Below are 22,691 nucleotides of genomic sequence, written 5' to 3' on the forward strand. Positions count from 1 at the left end.
GCTTAAAATCCTTCTAATAGCTTTTATTTCCATACACACAAATGCATTGGGAACACTACACATTCTATTCCAAATCAAAACATGAAGAAAAATATATATCAAATTTGTGTTGTTCCTCTAAAAAAAAATTGAAGAAAAGTGAATATTAGACTGTTCAAAAAAATAGCAGTGTTTGTATTCTTCTTTACAAACTCAAACATTCACTATATAAACTGAAAAATGTTTGAAGATTTTACTTTCCTTTGAATCACTTAATTAATATTTAGTTGTATAAGCACTGTTTCTGAGAACTGCTGTACATCTGTGTTGCATGGAGTCAACCAACTTCTGGCACCTGTGAACAGGTATTCCAGCCCAGGATGATTGGACTACATTCCACAGTTCTTCTCTATTTCTTGGTTTTGCCTCAGAAACTGTATTTTTGATGTCACCCCACAAGTTTTCTATTAAATTAGGATCAGAGGATTGGGCTGGCCACTCCATAACGTCAATCTTGTTGGTCTGGAACCAAGATGTTGCACGTTTACTGGTGTGTTTGGGGTCGTTGTCTTGTTGGAACACCCATTTCAAGGGCATTTCCTCTTCAGAATAAGGCAGCATGACCTGTTCAAGTATTCTGATGTATTCAAACTGATCCATGATCCCTGGTATGCGATAAATAGACCCAACACCGTAGTATGAGAAACATCCCCATATCATGATGCTTGCGCAACCATGCTTCACTGTCTTCACAGTGTACTGTGGCTTGAATTCAGTGTTTGGGGGTCGTCTGACAAACTGTCTCCGGCCACTAGACACAAAGAACAATCTTACTTTCATCAGTCCACAAAATGTTGCGCCATTTCTCTTTAGGCCAGTCAATGTGCTCTTTGGCAAATTGTAACCTCTTCAGCACATCTTTTTTTTTCAACAGTGGGACTTTGCGGGGGCTTCTTGCAGATAGCTTGGCTTCACATAGGAGTCTTCTAATTGTAACAGTACTCACAGGTAACTTTAGACCTTCTTTGATCTTCCTGGAGCTGATTGTTGGCTGAGTTCTTGCCATTTTGGCTATTCTTCTATCCATTCGAATGGTAGTTTTTCGCTTTCTTCCACGTCTTTCAGGTTTTGGTTGCCATTTTAAAGCATTTGCGATCATTTTAGCTGGGCAGCCTATCATTTTCTGCACTTCTTTATATGTTTTCCCCTCTCCAATCAACTTTTTAATCAAGGTACGCTATTCTTCTGAACAATGTCTGGAACGACCAATTTTCCTCAGAATTTCAGAGAGAAATGCACTGTAACCAGCATGTACAACATTTGCTGCCTTCCTTCCTTAAATAAGGGCAATAATTGCCACCTGTTTTTCAATGAATGAATGACCTCACTAATAGAACTCCACACTGCTATTATTTTGAACATGCCCCTTTCAATTAGTGATTCAATTACACAGAATCAGCAGCATGCATGTCATGACTGTTGGCTCTGTTGGATTTCTATTACTCTACTACACCTGCTAGTAAATTATTTGCCATGTAGAAATATAATTTCTACCAAAAACAGTGATTGATCAGGTTAGTGATGTCTGACTGCTATTATTTTGAACACAACTGTATATACATATATAAAATCTCTCTCTGTCACCAGTCCGTGTCCCTGATCCCTGTCACAGCAGTTATTTGATAACGCAGCACTGAACTGCTGACAGTAAGGCTACGTTCACACTAGCCTTGTTTGCTAGCGGCAGAAAGGCATTTGGGAAGCGTTTTTACAGCTTCCCAAACGCCTCGGACAATTCTGCTCATTGCAGCACATGGTGCTGTTATAACGGGAGTGGTGCGGCAAAATGGACGCCTCTGGTTGAGTCAGGAGGCATTGAAGCCTCCTACTCTAGTCTATGGTGCTGCTCCGCAAATGCCCGGTGCGGTTGCAATGCGGTTGCAGGGTGTTTGCGGAGCGGTAACAACATTCAAACTTCATTTTAGGCGGTTTGTGGGGCATTTTTAATGCTCGGCAAACGCCTAGCAACCGCTGCTAAACCGCGCATGCGGCGTTTGCCAAGCGTTAAAAAACGCTCTGCAAACGCCGGACCAACGCCTGCCAAACGCTATAGGGGCGTTTAGCAAGCGTTAGTAAAACAGCCAAATGTGAACGAGCCCTAAGGCTGCTCTGTAAGAATACTATGTGGTTGTTTCAAAGAGCACAATGTAAGCTATAAAAGTAGCTATGACCTCTACAGTGCTCAATCTACAAAAATGAAACGATAGGAATGGCAGTATACACATACCTTCTATATGATCACAACTATAATACAGTTAGTAACTTACTCTTTAGAATACAATGTAAAATTATAGTTGACAGTCAGTACGTAAACATTCTCACTAAATCTGCTAACTTGTACACAAAAACATAAACTCGGTAACAAAAGAATGCAGTCTCGCTAAAGCAATTTTCAGAATCAGAGGCCCAAATAACCCCAAGAACAAGTCTAAGGCCCCTTCCACACAGGGAATCTGTCCACTGATCCCTGCTGAGCAAGCAGATGGCTGGTCTGTGCCCATTCAACTTTTAGTTACATAGTTAGTCTGGCTGAAAAAGAAAAAAAGTCCATCTAGTTCAACCATGAAAAAAAAAAAAAGTTAAAATACTATACTCACAGTTGATCCAGAGGAAGGCATAAAAAAAGTAGCAAAGCATGATCCAATTTGCTCCTGCTGGGGAAAAAAAAAACTTCCTGATCCCCCGAGAGGCAATCAGATATTCCCTGGATAAACTTTACCTATAAATGCTAGTATCCAGTTATATTCTGTGTATCCATGTAATCCAGGCCAGAACCAACTCTTGAGGGAGTCTATTCCACATTTTCACAGCTCTCACTATGAAGAAACCTGTCTGTGTCTGGAGATTATGCAGAGCAGTCACAGCCTGTTGTCCTCTGTAAGCAGTCAAATGTAAACTTTTTTCCTTTTTCACCAATCTATCATCGTCTGATCTGCTAGAATCACAAGGGTCAAACTGGCGGCCCTCCAGCTGTTGCCAAACTACAAGTCCCTTGAGGCATTGCAAGATTGACAGTTACAAGCATGACTCCCAAAGGTAGAGGCATGATGGGACTTGTAGTTTCACAAGAGCTGGAGGGCTGCCAGTTTGACACCGCTGCGCTAGATGGATGGAGAACAGAGCCCCATCTGTCTGTTTTTATTGGATCGGATGTAGTTGGGTGTAAATGAACACAAGTCAGTTTACATCTGCCGCTCCATAGAGGATAATGGAGGGTCTGATCGGTCTGCCTGTGTAAAAGGAGCCTAAGGTGTCGTGCACACAGGATGTTTTTACAGCTGCTCCTAGGGGCTGCTGAATTTTTTTTCCCTGCCTCTTAACTCCCCTGTGTGTTAGCCTTTGTGTCCATGCACACACAAACCTTTAGAGGCATTTAGTGGCAGGAGAGTTTAGATGCAGGAAAACAAACCCACTGCCAGTGCGTCCAGGAGCAGCAGAGTTTGGCGGAAAAAGCGCTTGCTGTGTGTAGACACGTTCAGCAGTTGAGTGTTAATTTCAATGACCAGTATAAATAATTTTTCTGACCAATGAAATGAATTAACTCCCAAAAGCTTGACGCAGCTAAATGTGTTACACACTTTTACAAGTGTCAGGCTTTTTTTTTTTTTTTTTTTTTTAAATTTTAGCTAAAATGCTGCTGCCAGAGGGATGACTTGTGGAAGAGTTAAAGAAAACATCCAGTGTCAATGAGGCCTAGAAAGCAAAGCACCAAAAAAAAAAAAAACTTTTTTTTTTTTTTTTTTGGGCTGTGATCAGTGATTGAAAAAGCAGTAGATCATTAAAATATGAACACTGCACAGGAAGACTGATTTTGCTATACACCTATCTCATTGAATATTTATGAAGCGCTCATATTTATGACTTTAAAATTAATGGTAGCAAAAGGTGTGTTAATGGTTTTCTGTATGCTCCAATTCCATATACACAATATAAACCAACTTGAAGACTTTGTTATCTGTCCAAAAGGATCATTATTCAGAGTGGCGTAACGGGAGAGGCTTAGCGAACCTTTTCTACAAAGCAGGTTAAAAATCCTGGCAGATTGTCAACATGAGCTGCAGAGACTGTGTCAATTTGTGCCTTGAAGCTCTTCCTGCTGCTCCTGCCAGAGATGAACCTTTACAAAATGACAGATCTCCTTTTTCTCTTCACGACATTAAATCTACCCCTGTGTGAAGATCAGGAGTAATGTTCTTTTTTTATATTGCATTGTACTACAAATTAAAAATATTTCAGTTGTGGAGGTTTATATTAGTGTGGCAGTCAATTAGAGGGCCTAAAGTATTCCGAAGAGTATGTCAAACGTAAGGATCAGATTATTATATTATAAACAATAGTAACATCTGCTATAGTCATGTTCTGGGTGCTATAGCCCACAGACCATCAGCACAACACTTCTTGCTTCCTTTTCATTTAGCATTGATAATGGCTCCGGTTGGTAAAGATTTATAATTGAAGGTTTAAAAATATGCAACACATGAAAAACTCTTACCTACAGTGCCTTGGAAAAGTATTCATGCCCCTTGAAATTTTCCACATTTTGTCATGTTACAACCAAAAATGTAAATATATTTTATTGGGATTTTATGTGATAGACCAACACAAAGTGGCACATAATTGTGAAGTGGAAGGAAAATGATAAATTGTTTTAAAAATTTTTTTACGAACCTGAAAAATGTGGCGTCAGAAGTTACCTAATCAGTAAATAGAATCCACCTGTGTGTAATTTAATCACGGTATAAATACAACTGTTCTCTGAAGCCCTCAGAGGTTTGTTAGAGAGCATTAGTGAACAAACTGCTTCATGAAGGCCAAGGAACACACCAGACAGGTCAGGGATAAAGTGGTGGAAAAGCTTAAAGCAGGGTTAGATTATAAAAAAAAAATATCCAAAGCTTTGAAAATATCACATAGCACTGTTCAATCCATCATCCGAAAATGGGAAGAGAATAGCACAACTGAAAACCTACCAAGACATGGCTGTCCACCTAAACTGACAGGCCGGGCAAGGAGAGCATTAATCAGAAGCAGCCAAGAGGCCCATGGTAACTCTGGAGGAGCTGCAGAGATCCACAGCTCATTTGGGAGAATCTGTCCACAGGACAACTGTTAGTCATGCACTCTACAAATCTGGTCTTTATGGAAGACTGGCAAGAAGAAAGCCATCATTAAAAGAAAGTCATAAGAAGTCCTGTTTGCAGTTTGCGAGAAGCCATGTGGGGGACACAGCAATCATGTAGAAGGAGGTGCTCTGGTCAGATGAGACCACAATTGAACCTTTTGGCCTAAAAGAAAAATCCTATGTGTGGCGGAAAAATAACACTGCACATCACCCTCAACACACCATCCCCACTGTGAAACATGGTGGTGGCAGTGTCATGTTGTGGGGATGCTTTTCTTCAGCAGGGACAGGGAAGCTGGTCAGAGTTGATGGGAAGATGGATGGATGAAGCCAAATACAGGGCAATCTTACAAGAAATCATGTTAGAGCCTGCAAAAAACTTCAGACTGGGGCGGAGGTTCACCTTCCAGCAGGACAACGACCCTAAACGGAGCCAGAGCTACAATGGAATGGTTTAGAATAGATCAATGCATATTCATGTGTTAAAATGGCCCAGTCAAAGTCCAGACCTAAATCCAATTGAGAATCTGTGGCAAGACTTGAAAATTGCTGTTCACAGACGCTCTCCATCCAATCTGACAGCTTGAGCTATTTTGCAAAGAATGGGCAAAAATGTCACTTCGTAGATGTGCAAAGCTGGTAGAGACATCCCCAAAAAGACTTGCAGCTGTAATTGCAGCGAAAGGTGCTTCTACAAAGTATTGACTCAGGGGGCTGAATACAAATGCACGCCACACTTTTTAGATACTTGTTTGTAAGAAATTTTGAAAAACATTTAAAATCACAATACAATACATTTACGTTTTTGGTTGTAACATGACAAAACGTGGAAGATTTCTAAGGTGTACGAAAACATTTTCAAGGCACTGTACATGGTAGCAAATCCAATTGATTACATAAACAGAGTATTTTCTACATATTCTGCACCTAATCACAGCAACTTCATCTGTTCGAAAGATCGATATAATACTGACAGTTTTTTGTTCCACATAAATTGCAGCCTTTAACTTGGGTGTGCTCTATTGACACGGTCACAATGCACCATATTTGCAGGAAACTCCTTGAGGCACACCCAAAGTAGTGGAAAGCCTTTGTTAACATTTCAAGCAGGACAGGATTTTTCTTAGATGAAGTTGAACTGTTGCATAGAACAACCTGTGCTTGCTTTGCAGAAGTATTTGTTGTTGTGTGTCTGAAGTCTGTGCATTTGTGCAACTATTATGTCTGCAACCAGTTCTGTTTTTTCATATCCTATGTGTTTGAAAATGTAGTCCAAAGATTAATCCGTGGAAACATGGTACCTTGATTGATGTTTAGAGGTCTATAAAAATGTAAATCTAGGGGAGACATTTCCACTGTCCCTTCCTAATTGTAAAGCGTTGCTCAAACTGTTGGTGCTATGTAAACCGTGTATACCAATAATAATAATAAAAAAAGAACTCCATGTTAATTGAAAAGTCTGGCAGTTGGGTTGATTTACTAAAACTGGAGAGTGCAAAATCTAGTGCAGTTCTGCATGGTAGTCAGTCAGCTTCCAGGTTTTGTTGTCAAAGCTGAAGTTAGAAGCTGATTGGCTACCATACACTGCTGCACCAGATATTGCACTCTCCAGTTTTTTTAGTAAATCAACCCTATGGTTTTAAAATATAGGAAATGAGGAGTTAATAACCGCTTAAGGACCGCCCTTTAGTAGAAACACATACACACGTCATTCTGCATTTCCGGGTAAGGGGAGCGCACGCCCTATCTTCGCCGCTATTCGTGGCCGCGGATGTCAATCACCAGGTCCCGGCTAGTAATTACCCGCTGGCACCCGGCGATTACTGAGCATCTCTGACAGGGAGGAAGATTGTTTTGTTTACAACCAACCTTCCTCCCTGTCAGCTCGAGCACACTGCTCGGGATGGCTGTGCACAGAACAACTATCCCGATCAGTATGAACACAGTGAAGAACACACAACCCACCCCTAGTAAAACACTTCCAGCACATAGTTAACCCTTTGATCGCTCCTCACATTAACCCCTTCCTGCCCAGTGTCATTAGTACAATGTCAGTGCTTTTTTTTTTTTTTTTCAGCACTGATCACTATATTGGTGTCACTGGGGTGTCAGTGACACCAAGTTAGTTCCCCCCCCAGTGTCAGAATGTCCGCCGCAGTTACACTAAAAGTCGCTAATCACCGCCATTACTAGTAGAAAAAAAATCCCACTATCTATACCACCATTTGTAAATGCTATAACTTTCACGTAAACCAATTAATTTACACACATTTGGATTTTGTTTTGGCAAAGACGTCGCAGAATACATTTTGGCCTAAATTTATGACGGAATTTGATTTTTAAAACAAATTTTTTACTGGACATGTTTAATAGCAAAAAGTCCAAAATACTGTTTTTTTTCTTAATTGGCAGCCTTTTTTTTGCTTATAGCGCAAAAAATAAAAAAAAAGCGCACAAGCAATCAAATACCACCGAAAGAAAGCTCAATTTGTGAGAAAAATAGGACATAAGTAAATTTCATTTGGGTGCAGCGTTGCATGACCGCACAATTGCCAGTTAAACTAACAGCGCCGTATCGCAAAAAAAAAAATGGCCTGGTCATGAAGGGGGGGTAAATCCTCAGGAGGGCAAGTGGTTAAACTCACTATACACAAACAATGAGCACTTTTATCTCCTGATTGGGACCAATTGAGCAGTCCAGGGCATAATACGACCAATAATTGAGCATCTTTTGGCTCTCCACTGCAGCGTTCTAATAGCACACGTTAGAATACATGTTCCTGCTGGATTACAGGAGCTGAAAACCTGAACAGCTGCTGGTTGGCCCCCAATTTTCCACCCAACTCCTTTGATTTTTCAGGATTTTTCAGGCTGTTGTGTGGTAGCGTGCCAACAGGCAGGTTCTTCATGCAGTTTATGGCCAGGTTATAGCGTGCCAAGTGGACCTACGTGAATACCTGGAAAGAATTATGGAGGTTTCCTGGTTATTTTGTCTTCTCTTGAGTTTGTAAAGGATCAAACCACTTGTTTGATGTGACAGTTATCACTGTCACCTTCATTGAGCATACAGGGCAGATTACAGTCCCTGCCTTTAATGGGATGTTTATATTAAGTGTTAATTCACAGGTCTCCAATTTGTATTCAGTTTGGCATATTTGCTAAACCGGGCATGGTAGCTGGTGAAAAACAATAGTGGCAGTCTTCCCAGAGCATGAAATTCAGGGCCAGATTTGGTGGATCAGCTTTTGAGATATTTACAAAGGTGCACTTATCAGTAACCGCTAAGATTGATTACAAACTGACAAAGATATATGTCCTATATATTGACCTTTAAGATATCTATTGTCTTGCAAATGTTCAAGATTGTGCTTTTGTGTGCCAATATTGTGGTTTTGAGGCTAGAAAATATTTTCTCATACAGTAGGGGACATAAACGTTGATGTAGTAATGACATTATCTTGTAAACCTGGAGGTGTATGTAAAAGTATATTGCTAGTCTAAAACTAGCCATAGATGACTGTTTTTTTTTTTCTTCGATCAGCAAGCAGGCTGATTGAAAAAAAACTAAACTGAATGGTTTCCTCCATGCACAGAGTCGAGATAGAGGGAGGTGATCCTCTCCTCTGTGCTATTGTTTTCTGGCAGAATACACATTCCCTAGACATTGATACAGGCCCAGGCCAATTTTCAGCTTTCAGTGCTGTTGAATTTTGAATGACAATTGCGCAGTCATGCCACACTGTACCCATAAGAGATTTTTATAATTTTTTTCACACATATAGAGCTTTCTTTTGGCGGTATTTCATCGCCACTGGGTGTTTTATTTTTTTGCACTATAAACAAAAAAAAGGGCAAACAATTTGCAAAATTTTAGAATAGAAACAAAAAAAAAAATTATCTTCAAACAGGTACTTTTTTTCCTTCACTCATGTGCGAGTCTGCACTGATAGGCAGCAATGATGAGGCGGCACTGGTGGGCATTAATTAGGAGACACTGATGATGCTGCACTGATATGCAGCAATGATGGGCACTGACGAGCGGCGCTGACTGACGGTGCTGACTGGCGACACTGATGGGTGGCACTGCTGGGCGCAGATGGTCACTGGTGGGTGGCACTGCTGTGCAGCACTGCAGGGCACTAATCATCAGTACCGATCTTCTCTGGGACAGCTGCCGATTATCGGCAGTACTTTCCTCATGCTGTGACAGCATGAGCAAGTGCTGCCGATAACCGGCAACTGTATTTACTCGGTGATCTGCTGTGTCATTGGATAGAGCTGATCATGTGGCAAAAGACCACTGAGATTGGCCTTTTACCTCATCACGTGATCAGCTGTGCTACGGACACAGCTATCTCGGAGATCGCCAGGTTCGTGCCGCTGTTAGTGCGCCTGAGGGCGCATTCTGGGAAGACGTCATGTAGGTATTATTGCCAATCCAATAGAACAGGTGTGCTCAACCTGTGGCCTGCAGAGCCTTTTGATGTGGCCCTTGACCTCAAACCAGTAACATGCAAGCCCAGCGATACCAAGTGCACTTCTCCTGGAACCCTTCTAGCAGCCTCTAGAGTGATGCCAGCAGAAGCTGGAAGAAAAGGTTAGTCTGTTAGACAACACATACACTGCGCTTTTGCAATAGGCATATTAGGACCTATAAAGTGTCAACAACGATTAGGCTGCGTGCACACTGATCCATGGGTGCAGTGCGCCTGCGGATTTCCTGTGGGTTAGCTGCACTGAGCAATAGGCTTTCTAAAAGCACACCACAGGCATAAAATAATAATAGAAGTCTATGTCAAAGCACAAATAACCAGCAGGTGCACTGCACTGCACCAGGGTGGGTGGACCGTAGTACATCAGTGTGAAAGCAGCTCAGGACAGTAAGGTCTTCTTTACATTTGCTGCTTGGGGGTTGGTAAAACCCCATAGTGGAGACTGCTGTTTACATTCAATTTCTAAGGACTACATATCCCAAGTTACCTTGCTGCCTGCAATCAGTGGTTCCTGTACTGACTCCGCCTCCTGAAATGCCTTCTCTCAGCACTTGTGTACTTCAGAAGGCAGGCTGTGTGAAGTGTGATTCACAGAACATGGTAAATGTAAGTAAATGTGTGGGGTCTAACAACAGAACATTTACAAACTTTGTTTACAGAGATAATTCAGAGTAATAGGAATAAGCTAGAAATAATAGAAATTCAATGTGGAACTGAATATATGAAATTACATTTTGAGCATGGATATGCTTTAACATCAAAACGTGTTATGGTTCTAATTTAGGCAACACAAACTATTCATTACAACTTTCCTAAATGTAAAGACTGAAAACAATGCTTTGTCTTCCTTAGGGTGCTATACATTGGCCTTGCTTGTAACACAGCCCGGTATCTCTATATTAGTTACATGGAAAATGCCTGGACAGTGCTCCCTATGGAAGTATTACAAGGTAAGGAAGGTTTTATGTTCAGTATTAGCCTTATATTCCATGTAACGTGTGCTTGTGTATTCGAAAATACAGCAAAAGCTTCTAAAAAAGCCTCTAGGTAGAAAATGACAAAGCAGCCTTAATTTGTATGTACCTTTTGAGAGGACAGAATGCTCTTTTTAATGTTGTTTACTCAACATAGCATCATAACATATTAGGAAAATGTGTATAGCTTTTTTTTAACCTCTATTTTGTCAGATAGATATGAAATGATACATATTTACCTTTTACACGTGGCAAGCTGCAGGCAACTGCAGTAGCTTTCTTCAATGCCATTGTGAAGCAGTTTTTTAGCAAGAACCCAGCCTGTACCCTGTTGGGATGCATCCTGTATAAAATGTTGTAAAATCAGTGATTATAATGATTGTATATTTTAGTGATCAGTGGTTATAAAGGCATACATTTATTTTTAGAGAATAAAATAGTGGTTGTTCCAATTTTTTTTATGGTACACGATATTAGGAAACGCAACATTTCAGTAACAAAAATACACTAAAGTTAATTTTAGGGCACACAAATGCAATAAAATACCCACTTTTTTTGTAAAATATGAAAGAGGAGGTTGCAATGAGTAAATGGGTATCTAACATGTCAACCCTTAAATTTGTGTGCACCCACATTTGTATGAAATGGTGACAAACTTCAGTATCTTATATTTTCCATAGGCAACGTTTTAAAAGTCCCCTACAGGTCATAAGTTTAACATTACAGAGGAGGTCTGGTGCTAGAATTATTGCTCTCACTCCAGTGTGCACGGCGGTGTGTGTGTATTGCAATCAACGTTTTTTTATGTAGGTGCCCCAAAGCATTTGTTTGCATACGTGGGTGGGGAGCTCAAAAAATGTGGGGCGGAGGGAGGGATTTTATGTGCTTGGGTGTGCTTTTCATTTTTTACAATTTAAAAAAAAAAAACCTCATCAACTTTCATCACATGGCGGGCTAAAAGTCCCCAATGTGATGACTATTTGATGACAGGTTCTCACTGAGATATTCGGGGTGTTAAAGACTCAGGATGAATTGTTTCCCGGCCATGTTGGCCGGGGGTAAGAAGAAAGGGAGGAGAGTGGACGCACATCCGCTCAGCTATCTCCCCTCTATCCGGTGGCACCCGCCATGCCATAACCGGAGCCCACAGCCCAGGGTACACGGGGGCCCTTCTCGTCTAACATCAGTGCCTGACCTCACAAATGCTCTTCTGGAAGAATGGTGAAACATTCCCATAAACACACTCCTAAACCTTGTGGACAGCCTTCCCAGAAGAGTTGAAGCTATTGTTGTTGTTGTTGTTATTATTATTATTATTATACAGTATTTATAAAGCGCCAATGGTTCGCTCAGAGCTGTACATTACAAAGGGGGACAGAACATGTGACAGAACAATACCAATACAATGCAAAACATGAGGGGATCGAGGGCACTACGTTATAGCTGCAAAGGATGGGCCAACTCAATATTGAACCTTACGGACTTAGACTGGGATGCCATTAAAGTTCATGTGTGTGTAAAGGCAAGTGTCCCAATAATTTTGGCATTGATATTGAAAATATGACTGATCATGCCAAAAAATGCTCTTTTATTGAAGGATGATGATCATATGTATGAAGCCATTTATCATCAAATAGTTATTTGGCTCCTTTTTAAATCATAATGATAACAGAAATCACCCAAATGGCCATGATCAAAAGTTTACATACCCTGGAATGTTTGGCCTTGGTACAGACACACAAGGTGACACACATGGGTTGAAATGCCAATTAGAGGTTAATGTCCCACATCTGTGGCTTTTTAAATTGCAATTAGTGTCAGTGTATACATAGTCAATGAGTTTGTTAGCTCTTACCTGGAAGCACTGACTATGCTAGATACTGAGCCATGAGGATCAGAAAAGAACTGTCAAAAGTTCTGCGTAACAAGGTAATGGAACTTTATAAAGATGGAAAAGGACATAAAAAGATGTCCAAAGCCTTGAATATGCTAATCAGTACTGTTAAATAACCTATTAAGAAGTGGAAAGTTCGGGGATCTCTTGATACCAAGCCAAGGTCACGTAGACCAAGAAAGATTGCAGCCATAACTGGCAGAAGAATTGTTACAATATGGCTAACAACACCTTGACATGCCTAACCAGGCCTTTTTGTGTCATTGATGCAGTAAAGGCTTTTTTCTGGCACCTCGACCATGCAGCTTATTTTTGTTAAAGTGTCATCATATTTTGCTCCTTCAAAACAACCACGCTGTCTTTTTCCAGAGCAGCCTGTATTTTTCTTGGGGTTACCTATGGGTTTCCTTTTGTATCCTGAACAATTCTTCTAATTACTGTGTGTTGTTATTTTGAGGGGACAGCAAATTTACACTGTTATACAAGCTGTACACTCACTACTTCACATTGTAGCAAAGTGTCATTTCTTCAATGTGGTCACATGAAAAGATATAATAAAATATTTACAAAAATGTGAGGGGTCTACTCACTTCTGTGAGATACTGTGTGTGTGTGTGTGTGTGTGTGTGTGTGTGTGTGTGTATATATATATATGTGTGTACATGTATATGTGTGTGTGTGTATATATATATATATATATATATATATATATATATATATATGCATATCTCAAAAAAGTTAAAGAAACCCTTTGAAAACACATCCAATCTCAATGGGGAATAATATCATGCTGGATATCTATACTGACATGGATTGGGTAATGTGTTAGGAACATAAGGATGCCCCATTGTTTGATGGAAATGAAAATTATCAAACTACAGAAGACTAAATTCAAAGACACCCCAAAAATCAAAGTGAAAAAATGATACAGCAGGCTAGTCCATTTTGCATGGTTTGTATGGCCCTCATGTGCTTGTGTGCATGACTAACAACATGCATGCTCCTAATGAGACACCTGATGGTGTCCTGGGGTATTTCCTCACAGAACTGGACCAGGGTATCATTGAGCTCCTGGACAGTCTGAGGTGCAATCTGGCGGCATTGAATGGACCGAAATATGATATCCCAGAGGTGGTTTATTGGATTTAGGTCAGGAGAGCATGGGGGCCATTCAATGGTATCAATTCCTTCATCCTCCAGAAACTGCCTGCATACTCTCGCCACATGATGCTGGGTATTATTGTGCACCAGAAGGAACGCAGGACCCACTGCACCAGCGTAGGGTCTGACAATGGGTCCAAGGATTTCATCCCGATACCTAATGGCAGTCAGGGTGCCATTGTATAGCTTGTAGAGGTCTGTGCGTCCCTCCATGGATATGCCTCGCCAGGCCATCACTGAGCCACCACCAAAATGGTCATGCTGAACGATGTTACAAACAGGATAACGTTCTCCACAGCTTCTGCAGACCCTTTCACGTCTGTCACATGTGCTCAGGGTGAACAGGTGGGTGGCACTGATGGGCACAGGTGAGTGACACAGGTGGGTGGCACTGCTGGGCACAGGTGGGCGGAACTGGTGGGTGGCACTGCTGGGCACCGATCATCAGGGCACTGATCACGGAGATCGCTGGGTGCACGCCCCCGGGGCGCGCAGGAGAGCACGTTCTGGGAGGACGTCATATGACGCCCTCCCAGAACTGGCCGGCCGCAGTGTAGCCGTCATTCGGCTATCTGTGGTCGGCAACTAGTTAACAAAGAAAACCCCTTCCCATGTCATGCTGTCAGCAATGGCACCATATGGAAGAGAAATGTCACAAGGCCTGAGAAAGTAAATAATTTCTTTGCACAAGAAAGGTGAAGGCTACAAGAAGATCAGCAACGCTTTACTTATCAGTCAGAGTACTGTAGCAAAAGTGATACAAACATTTAACAAAGATGGAACTGCAACCATCTCACAGAGACATCCAGGCTGTCCACGAAATTTAACGCCTTGACAGGAGCGTCTTCTGATGAGAAGGTTGAAGAAAATCTCCATGCAAGTTCACTGCAGTTAGCTAAAGACGTAGGAAGCCAAACTGATTGTTTCCCATGACACATAACGGCATACACTGCAGAGGAATGGCATGCATTGGTGTCGTCCACAAAGGAAGCCTCTCTTAAAGCCCATGCACAAAAAAGCCCACATAGAATTTGCCAGGGCCCATGCTGAAAAAGAAGACTACTGGGAATGTGTACACTGGAGTATTGAGACCAAGATAAATGTTTTTGGAACTAATGGCTTCAAAACTGTATGGTGTTGCAAAGGTGAAGAGTACAAAGAAAAGTGCATGGTGCCTACAGTGAAACATGGTGGTGTGCAGTGTGCTTCTGTGGGGCTGCAGGAGTGCTGCTAGTGTCTGGGACTGCATTTCATTGATGGTGTCATGAATTTACAGATGTACTGCTCTATGTTGAAAGAGAACATGCTACTATCACTCTGTGCCCTTAGATGTGTGTTTTGGTTCATTGTCATGTTAGAAAAGTGCACAACATCCAAGGCCACTGTTGCATTTCTGAAGAAGAACAGGGTGAAAGTGATTCAGTGGCCAAGTATGTCTCCTGATCTGAACCCAATCGAACACTTGTGGGGAATTCTGAAGAGACAAGTTGAGCATCACTCTCCATCCAGCATCCAGGAGTTGGAGTAGTTTTTATTGTGGGGTGTATTCAATTTTGCATCAACTAATTTGAGTAAAACTGAAGATTTTGTAATCTAAGTTATTTGTTTTGGTACCAAAAAGCTTTTATTAAAAAGTTTTTAGAACATAGAATGTGTAAGCAATGGTAAAGCTATAGTTCAAAATGTAATACATTGAATTGATTCACCCACACAGGGGTACATGAATAATGGAAAAATACAACAATGGCAAAAAGTTGCTTAAGGTTAACGTACTACGCTGAAGCTTAGCAAGGGTTACATACCAGTCAAGGTTAGGGGGCATGGCGCGGATCTTGCAAGTTAACCCCTATTAATATAGCCATAAGCATATTGATGTTGATGGGTGGTGGGGTAAGAGAACAGTGGTGGATGATCGTAGGATCCTCTCTATGGTAAAGAAAAACGCATTCACATCATCCAGACAAGTGAAGGACACTATCCAGGAGGCGGGCGTATCATTGTCAAAATCTACAATCGAGAAGACTTCACGAGAGCAAATACAGAGGGTTCACCACAAGGTGCAAACCATTCATAAGCCTGAAGAATAGAAAAGCCAGATTAGACTTTGCCAAAAACATCTTAAAAAAGCCAGACCAGTTTTGGAAAATAATTCTTTGGACGGATGAAACTAAGATTAATCTGTACCAGAATGATGGGAAGAAAAAAGTGTGGATAAGGCTTGGAACAGCTCATGATCCAAAGCACACAACGTCATCTGTAAAACACAGTGGAGGCAGTGTGATGGCATGGGCATGCATGGCTTCCAGTGGCATTGGGTCATTGGTGTTTATTGATGATGTGACAGAAGCAGCCGGATAAATTCTGCAGTGTTTAGAGATATACTGTGAGCCCAGATTCAGCCAAATGCATCAAAGTTAATTGGACGGCGCTTCACAGTACAGATAGTCAGTGATCCAAAACACACTGCAAAAGCAACTCAGGAGCTTTTGAAGGAAAAGAAGTGGAATATTCAACAATGGCCGAGTCAGTCACCTGATCTCAACCCAATTGAGCATGCATTTCACTTGCTAAAGGCAGAAAGACCCACAAACAAAGAAAAACTGAAGACAGCTGCAGGTAGAGCCTGGCAAAGCATCAGAAAGGAGGAAACCCAGTCTTTGGTAATGTCCATGGGTTCCAGACTTCAGGCAGTCATTTCCAGTAAAGGATTCTCAACAAAATATTAAAAATGAACATTTTATTTATATATTCATTTGCTCAATTAAATGGAGGGACTGTGTATAAAAAATGGTTGCAGTTCCTAAAATGTGTACTTGATATTTATGTTCAACCCCTTGAATTAAAGCTGAAAGTCTGCACTTCAAATTCATTTGGATTGTTTCTGTATTCTGGTGGCATACAGAGCCAAAAGTATAAAAATTGTGCCTGTGTCCAAATATATAAGAGCCACTATCTAAACAGTACACAGGGATGTTTGATCCCTGACGCCTGGGACATGTACAGGTGAAACTTGAAAAAATAGAATATTGTGCAAAAGTTCATATATTTTAGTAATGCTACTTAAAAGGTGAAACTAATATATGAGCTAGACTCATTACATGCAAAGCAAGATAGTTCAAGCCGTGATTTGTCATAATTGTGATGATTATGGCTTACAGCTCATGAAAACCCCAGATCCACAATCTCAGAAAATTAGAATATTACATGCAATCAATAAAACAAGGATTGTACATAGAACAATATCTGACCTCTGAAAAGTATAAGCATGCAGATGTGCTCAGTACTTGGTTTGGGCCCCTTTTGCAGCAATTACTGCCTCAATGCAGCGTGGTATGGAAGCTATCAGCCTGTGACACTGCTGAGGTGTTATGGAAGACCAGGATGCTTCAATAGCGGCCTTCAGCTCTTCTGCATTGTTCGGTCTCCATGTCTCTCATCTTTCTCTTGGCAATGCCTCATTAGATTCTCTATGGGGTTCAGGTCAGACGAGTTTGCTGGCCAATCAAGCACAGTAATTCCACGGTCATTGAACCAGGTTTTTGTGCTTTTGGCAGTGTGGGCAGGTGCCAAGTCCTGCTGGAAAATGAAGTCCGCATTCCCATAAAGCTCATCTGCGGAAGAAAGCATGAAGTGCTCCAAAATCTCCTGCTAGATGGCTGCGTTGACCTTGGATTTAATGAAGTACAGTGGACCAACACCAGCAGATGACATGGCTCCCCAAATCAACACAGACTGTGGAAACTTCACACTGGACTTCAAGCATCTTGCAGTGTGTGCCTCTCCATTCTTCCTCCATACTCTGGGTCCTTGGTTTCCAAATGAGATGCAAAAGTTGCTCTCGTCAGAAAAGAGGACTTTGGACCACTGAGCAACAGACCAGGTCTGTTTTTCTTTAGCTCAGGTAAGACACTTCTGACGTTTGTTGTTCAGGAGCAGCTTGACAAGAGGAATACGACATTTGAAGCCCATGTCCAGGATCCGCCTGTGTGTGGTGGCTCTTGATGCACTGACTTCAGCCTCAGTCCACTCCTTGTGAAAGTCCCCAACACTTTTGAATGGTCTTTTCCTGACAGTCCTCTTCAGGCTGCGGTCATCCCTGCTGCTTGTGCACCTTTTTCTTCCCCACTTTTCCCTTCCACATAACTTTCTATTAATGTGCTTTGATACAGCACTTTGGGAACATCCAACTTCTTTTGCAATTACCTTTTGAGGCTTTCCCTCCTTAAGGAGGATGTCAATGATGGTTTTCTGCACAACTGTCAGGTCAGCAGTCTTTCCCATGATTGTGATTCCTACTGAACCAGGACTGAGAGACCATTTAAAAGCTCAGGAACCCTTTGCAGGTGTCATGGCTTAATTAGCTGATTAGAGTGGGACACTTTGAGCCTAGAATATTGCACCTTTTCACAATATTCTAATTTTCTGAGATTGTGGATTTGGGGTTTTCATGAGCTGTAAGCCATAATCATTACAATTATGACAAATCTCGGCTTGAACTATCTTGCTTTGCATGTAATGAGTCTATATTTCATATATTAGTTTCGCACAATATTTTAATTTTTCGAGTTTCACCTGTAGTTCCAGGTGTCGGGCAGGAAGTTTTTTTCTACCTCTAGCCCTGCTGCGGGCTCACATGTCAGGTGGAAGCTGCTGCCTGATTGCTTCCACACAGTGCCAGCCTCTCCACCGCCCCTGTGAGGTCTCCCCAGGCTCTTCTTGTCCTAACTCGTAATGTTATGATGCCACTTCCGGGTCCCCGTTGAGAGAATGTAATGCGGTGCGATGTGCACTGCATTACATTCAATGGAGCGCACAGGAGACATGCAGACCCTAGATGCCTCAATAAAGAGAATCTGTCACCAAAAAATCATCACATAAGGGACTTCGTCCCCTATGTGATGAGAAAAAAACGTATAAAAACCCTAAAAGTTTTTTTTTTTTGTTTTTTTTTAATTGTAAAAAATGAAAGTTGCACCCTAGCACATACCATCCCCACCCCCCTAAAAGAAAATTGAGGCCCCCCCCACCCCCACATATACGCACGTAAAAAATGTAAAAGCACACGCTAGGGTGCCTACGCATGAAAACGTTGATTGCGATACACTTGTCACATAGCGCTGCGTACACCAGAATGAGACCATTAATTCGAGCACCAGACCTCCTTCGTAACTCTAAACTGATGACTTATAGAAAATATAGGGTACTGAAGTTCGTTGCCATTTCACGAGTGCGCACAAATTTAAGGTTTGACAATCTATTATCTAATATCTATTTGCTCGCTGCGACCTCATCTTTTTATACTTTACAAAAACACAGGGTAATTTATTGCTTTTTTTTGTGCCTAACTGAAATTTTGCAGTAATATCATGCAAAATAAAAAGTTGGAATTACCATTATTTTATTCTCTAGGGTCTCTGCTTTCAGAAAATGTATCATATTAGGGGGTTTTATGCAATCTTCAGGCCTAAAATTAGTTTTTAAACGTGTGCAAAAAAACGCAAAAATGGCTCTTGCAGTGAAAGGGATAAAGTATAAGTCCTGACCCACCCTTTCCTGACGAGCAGCCAATCAGTGCTCATTACACTGCAAGGTCTCTCCCCTCCCTGCTAGGTGTGGTGCTGGAGAGAGGCAGGGAGATAAACCGCGCAATATTAAAAATATTAAACGTTTAAATTGCCATAAATCTCCTTTTGTTTTTAGAAGCCCCAGACATTCCTAATATCGCCTCTGATTTAAATACAGTTTTGGTTACAAAAAAATTTTTTTTTTTTTAATCTGGACAAGTAGATTGTCATGAGGGACAAGTAGATTAGGGCACCAATTTAGTCCCTGGACAAATAGTTTTTTTTTTAAAAATTCCACACCCCTGAGTACAGGGATTACTCCTGTAAGAATCCTTGGCATTAATCTGTAAATTAGGAGCCATGTTTTTAGAATTTATACCACTTATCATGCAGGGAATGCATCTTTCTTTGGAGTGTTGGAATCTCTCTGCCATGCTTACAACCTTCTTCGGTGGCTGGAAATTTCATGAAGACAGAAAGATGAGGACATCTATTACGCAGATAAAGGGAGGAGAGGGAGAGGGATTGCAGATTTCAGTATAAGAGGAGGGCTTTCTTTCAGAGACTAGATGAGCTAGACAGAGCAGTTGCTAACGCAGAGGACATTTTTTAATTAAAAATATTTGGTTTTAGGCTACAATTGTAATATGTAATTTGACCTTTATGTCAAGAGAATTTCTTCCTGGAAACCCTTTAATACCCAGCTGAAGAGGTGTTTTTTTTTTTTGTATTTGTTTTTTTTTTGTTTTTTTATTGTTATGTAGGCTGACTGCACATGGATTTTTTGTTTTTTTTCTTAGAGGTGTATTTTTATAAAAAATAAAAAAAAATAAAAATTGCAGGGCTATTTTTCCTATGAGACTGCATGTACTTCCATTATGTGCAAATGGGGGCAAAATCTAATGTTACTAATAGCATCAGAAAATATATATATTAAAAAAAAATCTGGAAAATACCACTTTAGATAGAGCTTCTGATCATAGGAAATATTTATTTACTATCAATGGTCAGCTGCATTTAATGGCCATAATGCGGTATTTTCCTTAACCACTTTATTTTTAGGGAATGAATAACTGAGGCTCCATTCACACTTGTCCAACTTCAAAATCATGCGATTTCCAGTGCGACTTGACGCAACGTTGGTTTGACTTTGGTTTTTACCAAGGATGATTGTTTGTGCTGTATAAAGGTGCACACAATTTTCCATGTATATCATTCAGGTGCAACTTTTATGTAACTTTGGAGGGTTTAGATTGAAGTCTATGGCCCTCATGATAGTCGGGCCAAATTTGTACAGGAACTAATTTCAAGTTGCTGCCATTTGAAGTCGCACAGATATAAATCGTACTCATTGGGAAACTTGGGGTGCGACTTGCCATGCGATTTTTGGACCCCAAAGTCACATGACAAGTTGCACAAGTGTAAATTGGCTCTTAACCTCGAGAGAAAATAACCTAATAACATTCAGTTTGGCCTCCATTTATACAGAACAAATTTACATGCAGTTTCACAAGACTAATAGCTCCTGAGACTATTTATAAATACACCCTCAGGCTGCTTTCACATTGATCACAAGAAAAACATGTGACCATGTATGCTTAAGGAACTCTTCTCCCTGATCTGGTGTGAGTCTGGTGCGTTTTTCAAAGTCCTGCTTGCTGCATTTTTGGTGCGGTTAAAAAAAAATGCACCTTCCCATTGAAATCAATGGAAAATGTGGCAAAATGCATCAAAAACGCACTTGCGTTACGTTTTTTTTTTGGATCACATGTCCTTTTAAAAAACGCACTACAAATGCGTCAAAATGCATGTAATCAGTGTGAAAGTAGCCTAAAGTGTATATAAATGAAAAAATTCCTCCTGTGCTTTTATGGAGTCCCTAACACTCATAAGCTGCTAGCACTCAATATTGAAACCTTGAACAGTAGACAATATAGAAAAGATCAAATAGTGCAGCGCTATAAAATACAGAAGTACTAGTAAAATGTATAAACAGAGGCTCAAAACGGATGTTACAAGATATAATGGCACACGTGCTCAATGGACATGCAATTAAATAGGTGATCTATAATCAAATAATATCAAGCTAATGATTCCGTATTCACTACATATGTGAGATACCGTATGCTAGTAACCGCACATCACACTCAATAAGCGTGATCAGTGAATGAATAATAGTGACAAACAACTGAGGCTATTGATGGTTCATAAATGATTATTCATGCTCCATTCGTAAGGCAATTCATGCAGGTGATGATAATGCATGTGATATCCTGTGATGGTGTCAATCCTCCTATGGCTAGATTGCCCCCTCACCTTAGCTCAATGACCCAGTGGGCCGTCATGCATCTAAGATCGCTCAGGGATCTTACTCCAAGAGTGGACATCCTCAACGGACCTTCTGTGGACCCCTCAGCAGTGGATAAGTATTCAGGACACTCTGGGTGTTTGGCAGCCAATTAGATGGTCGTTCGCTACAGTGGAAACCCGCATGTATGGGCACAGTGCATGGGTACTGGCTCTTCCTGGTGTAGTAAGATGGCAGCTGCACTGGATGTGCATCACCGCGGACCGGACCGGAAGCTGCGTCAACGCGTATCTACGCGTTACGTCACAGTAACTCGTGACTTCATCAGCCTAAAGTGTATGTGTTTCATTATGTAAAAGCTATCTGTATTGGGAGCTCACTGGAGTGCCAGGATGCTGCTGTCACTCAGAATGCACTGGTCTGGCCCTGAACCCTGCAAAGTGCTCCAATCAACAGCACTGCTGAGGCAGCATGATCTCTATTGATTGGTGCAAGGGAAGGATAGGGCTCTTAGAAGATTTTCTAATAATTGACACCTAATTTGGACCATCTGATTGTAATTTCATGGATATGAAGTGGTGGTAAATCTAGGGGTTGGTACACCATATATAAATTTTTTCATTTGTTCATGTATATCACCCTCATCTGTAGGTACTGTTTAAGTGAAGATCCAGTGTTGTTGTATCAGTGCTGTCTGTTGAAAATAGATAAGTTTTCATGGGGTGTATTTTACATTTTCACATGACTGTAGATAAAAAGGAACATGTACAGTTTATCGGAAATGCCAGTTATTTGATAACATTTTTAAAAATGCTCACTGTGTATTTGTCAAAATCACAAATTTCTTGAAAAGTACTTAGCAGCACTGGTGCATTTTAAGGCCAGATTTTGGCAAGGCACTCAACTGTGTCACTGGAGTGTGACTCATTGTGCAAACAGTGCGCCAACCACAAAACCCTCACAAGGCAACAGTGATAAGATCATATGTTGGCACAAAGTGTCTGCTGCCTAGCAGTTAAATAGACCTGTGAACAGCAATGTCAGAAATGTATTTCCTGTGTCTATGTACAGCTGTGTTCAAAATAATAGCAGTATGTTGAAAAAAGTGAATAAAGTTCAAAATCCTTCTAATAGCT

General features: G+C 41.0%; 1 protein-coding gene across 2 annotated transcripts in view; it reads left to right on the top strand.

The window, feature by feature from the left end:
• Positions 1-22,691, top strand: part of MFSD6 (major facilitator superfamily domain containing 6) — a 78,598-nt gene that overhangs the window by 26,961 nt on the left and 28,946 nt on the right. For both annotated transcript variants that reach the window (XM_089669959.1, XM_089669966.1), the window contains exon 2: positions 10,507-10,604. In XM_089669959.1, coding sequence (XP_089526085.1) covers positions 10,507-10,604 — 98 coding nt within the window. The remainder of the gene's footprint in view (positions 1-10,506; positions 10,605-22,691) is intronic.

This window comes from Staurois parvus, unplaced genomic scaffold (genome assembly GCF_062004578.1).
Source record: "Staurois parvus isolate SC_StPar_1 unplaced genomic scaffold, SC_StPar_1.0 ptg000011l, whole genome shotgun sequence".
Taxonomy (NCBI): Eukaryota; Metazoa; Chordata; class Amphibia; order Anura; family Ranidae; genus Staurois; species Staurois parvus.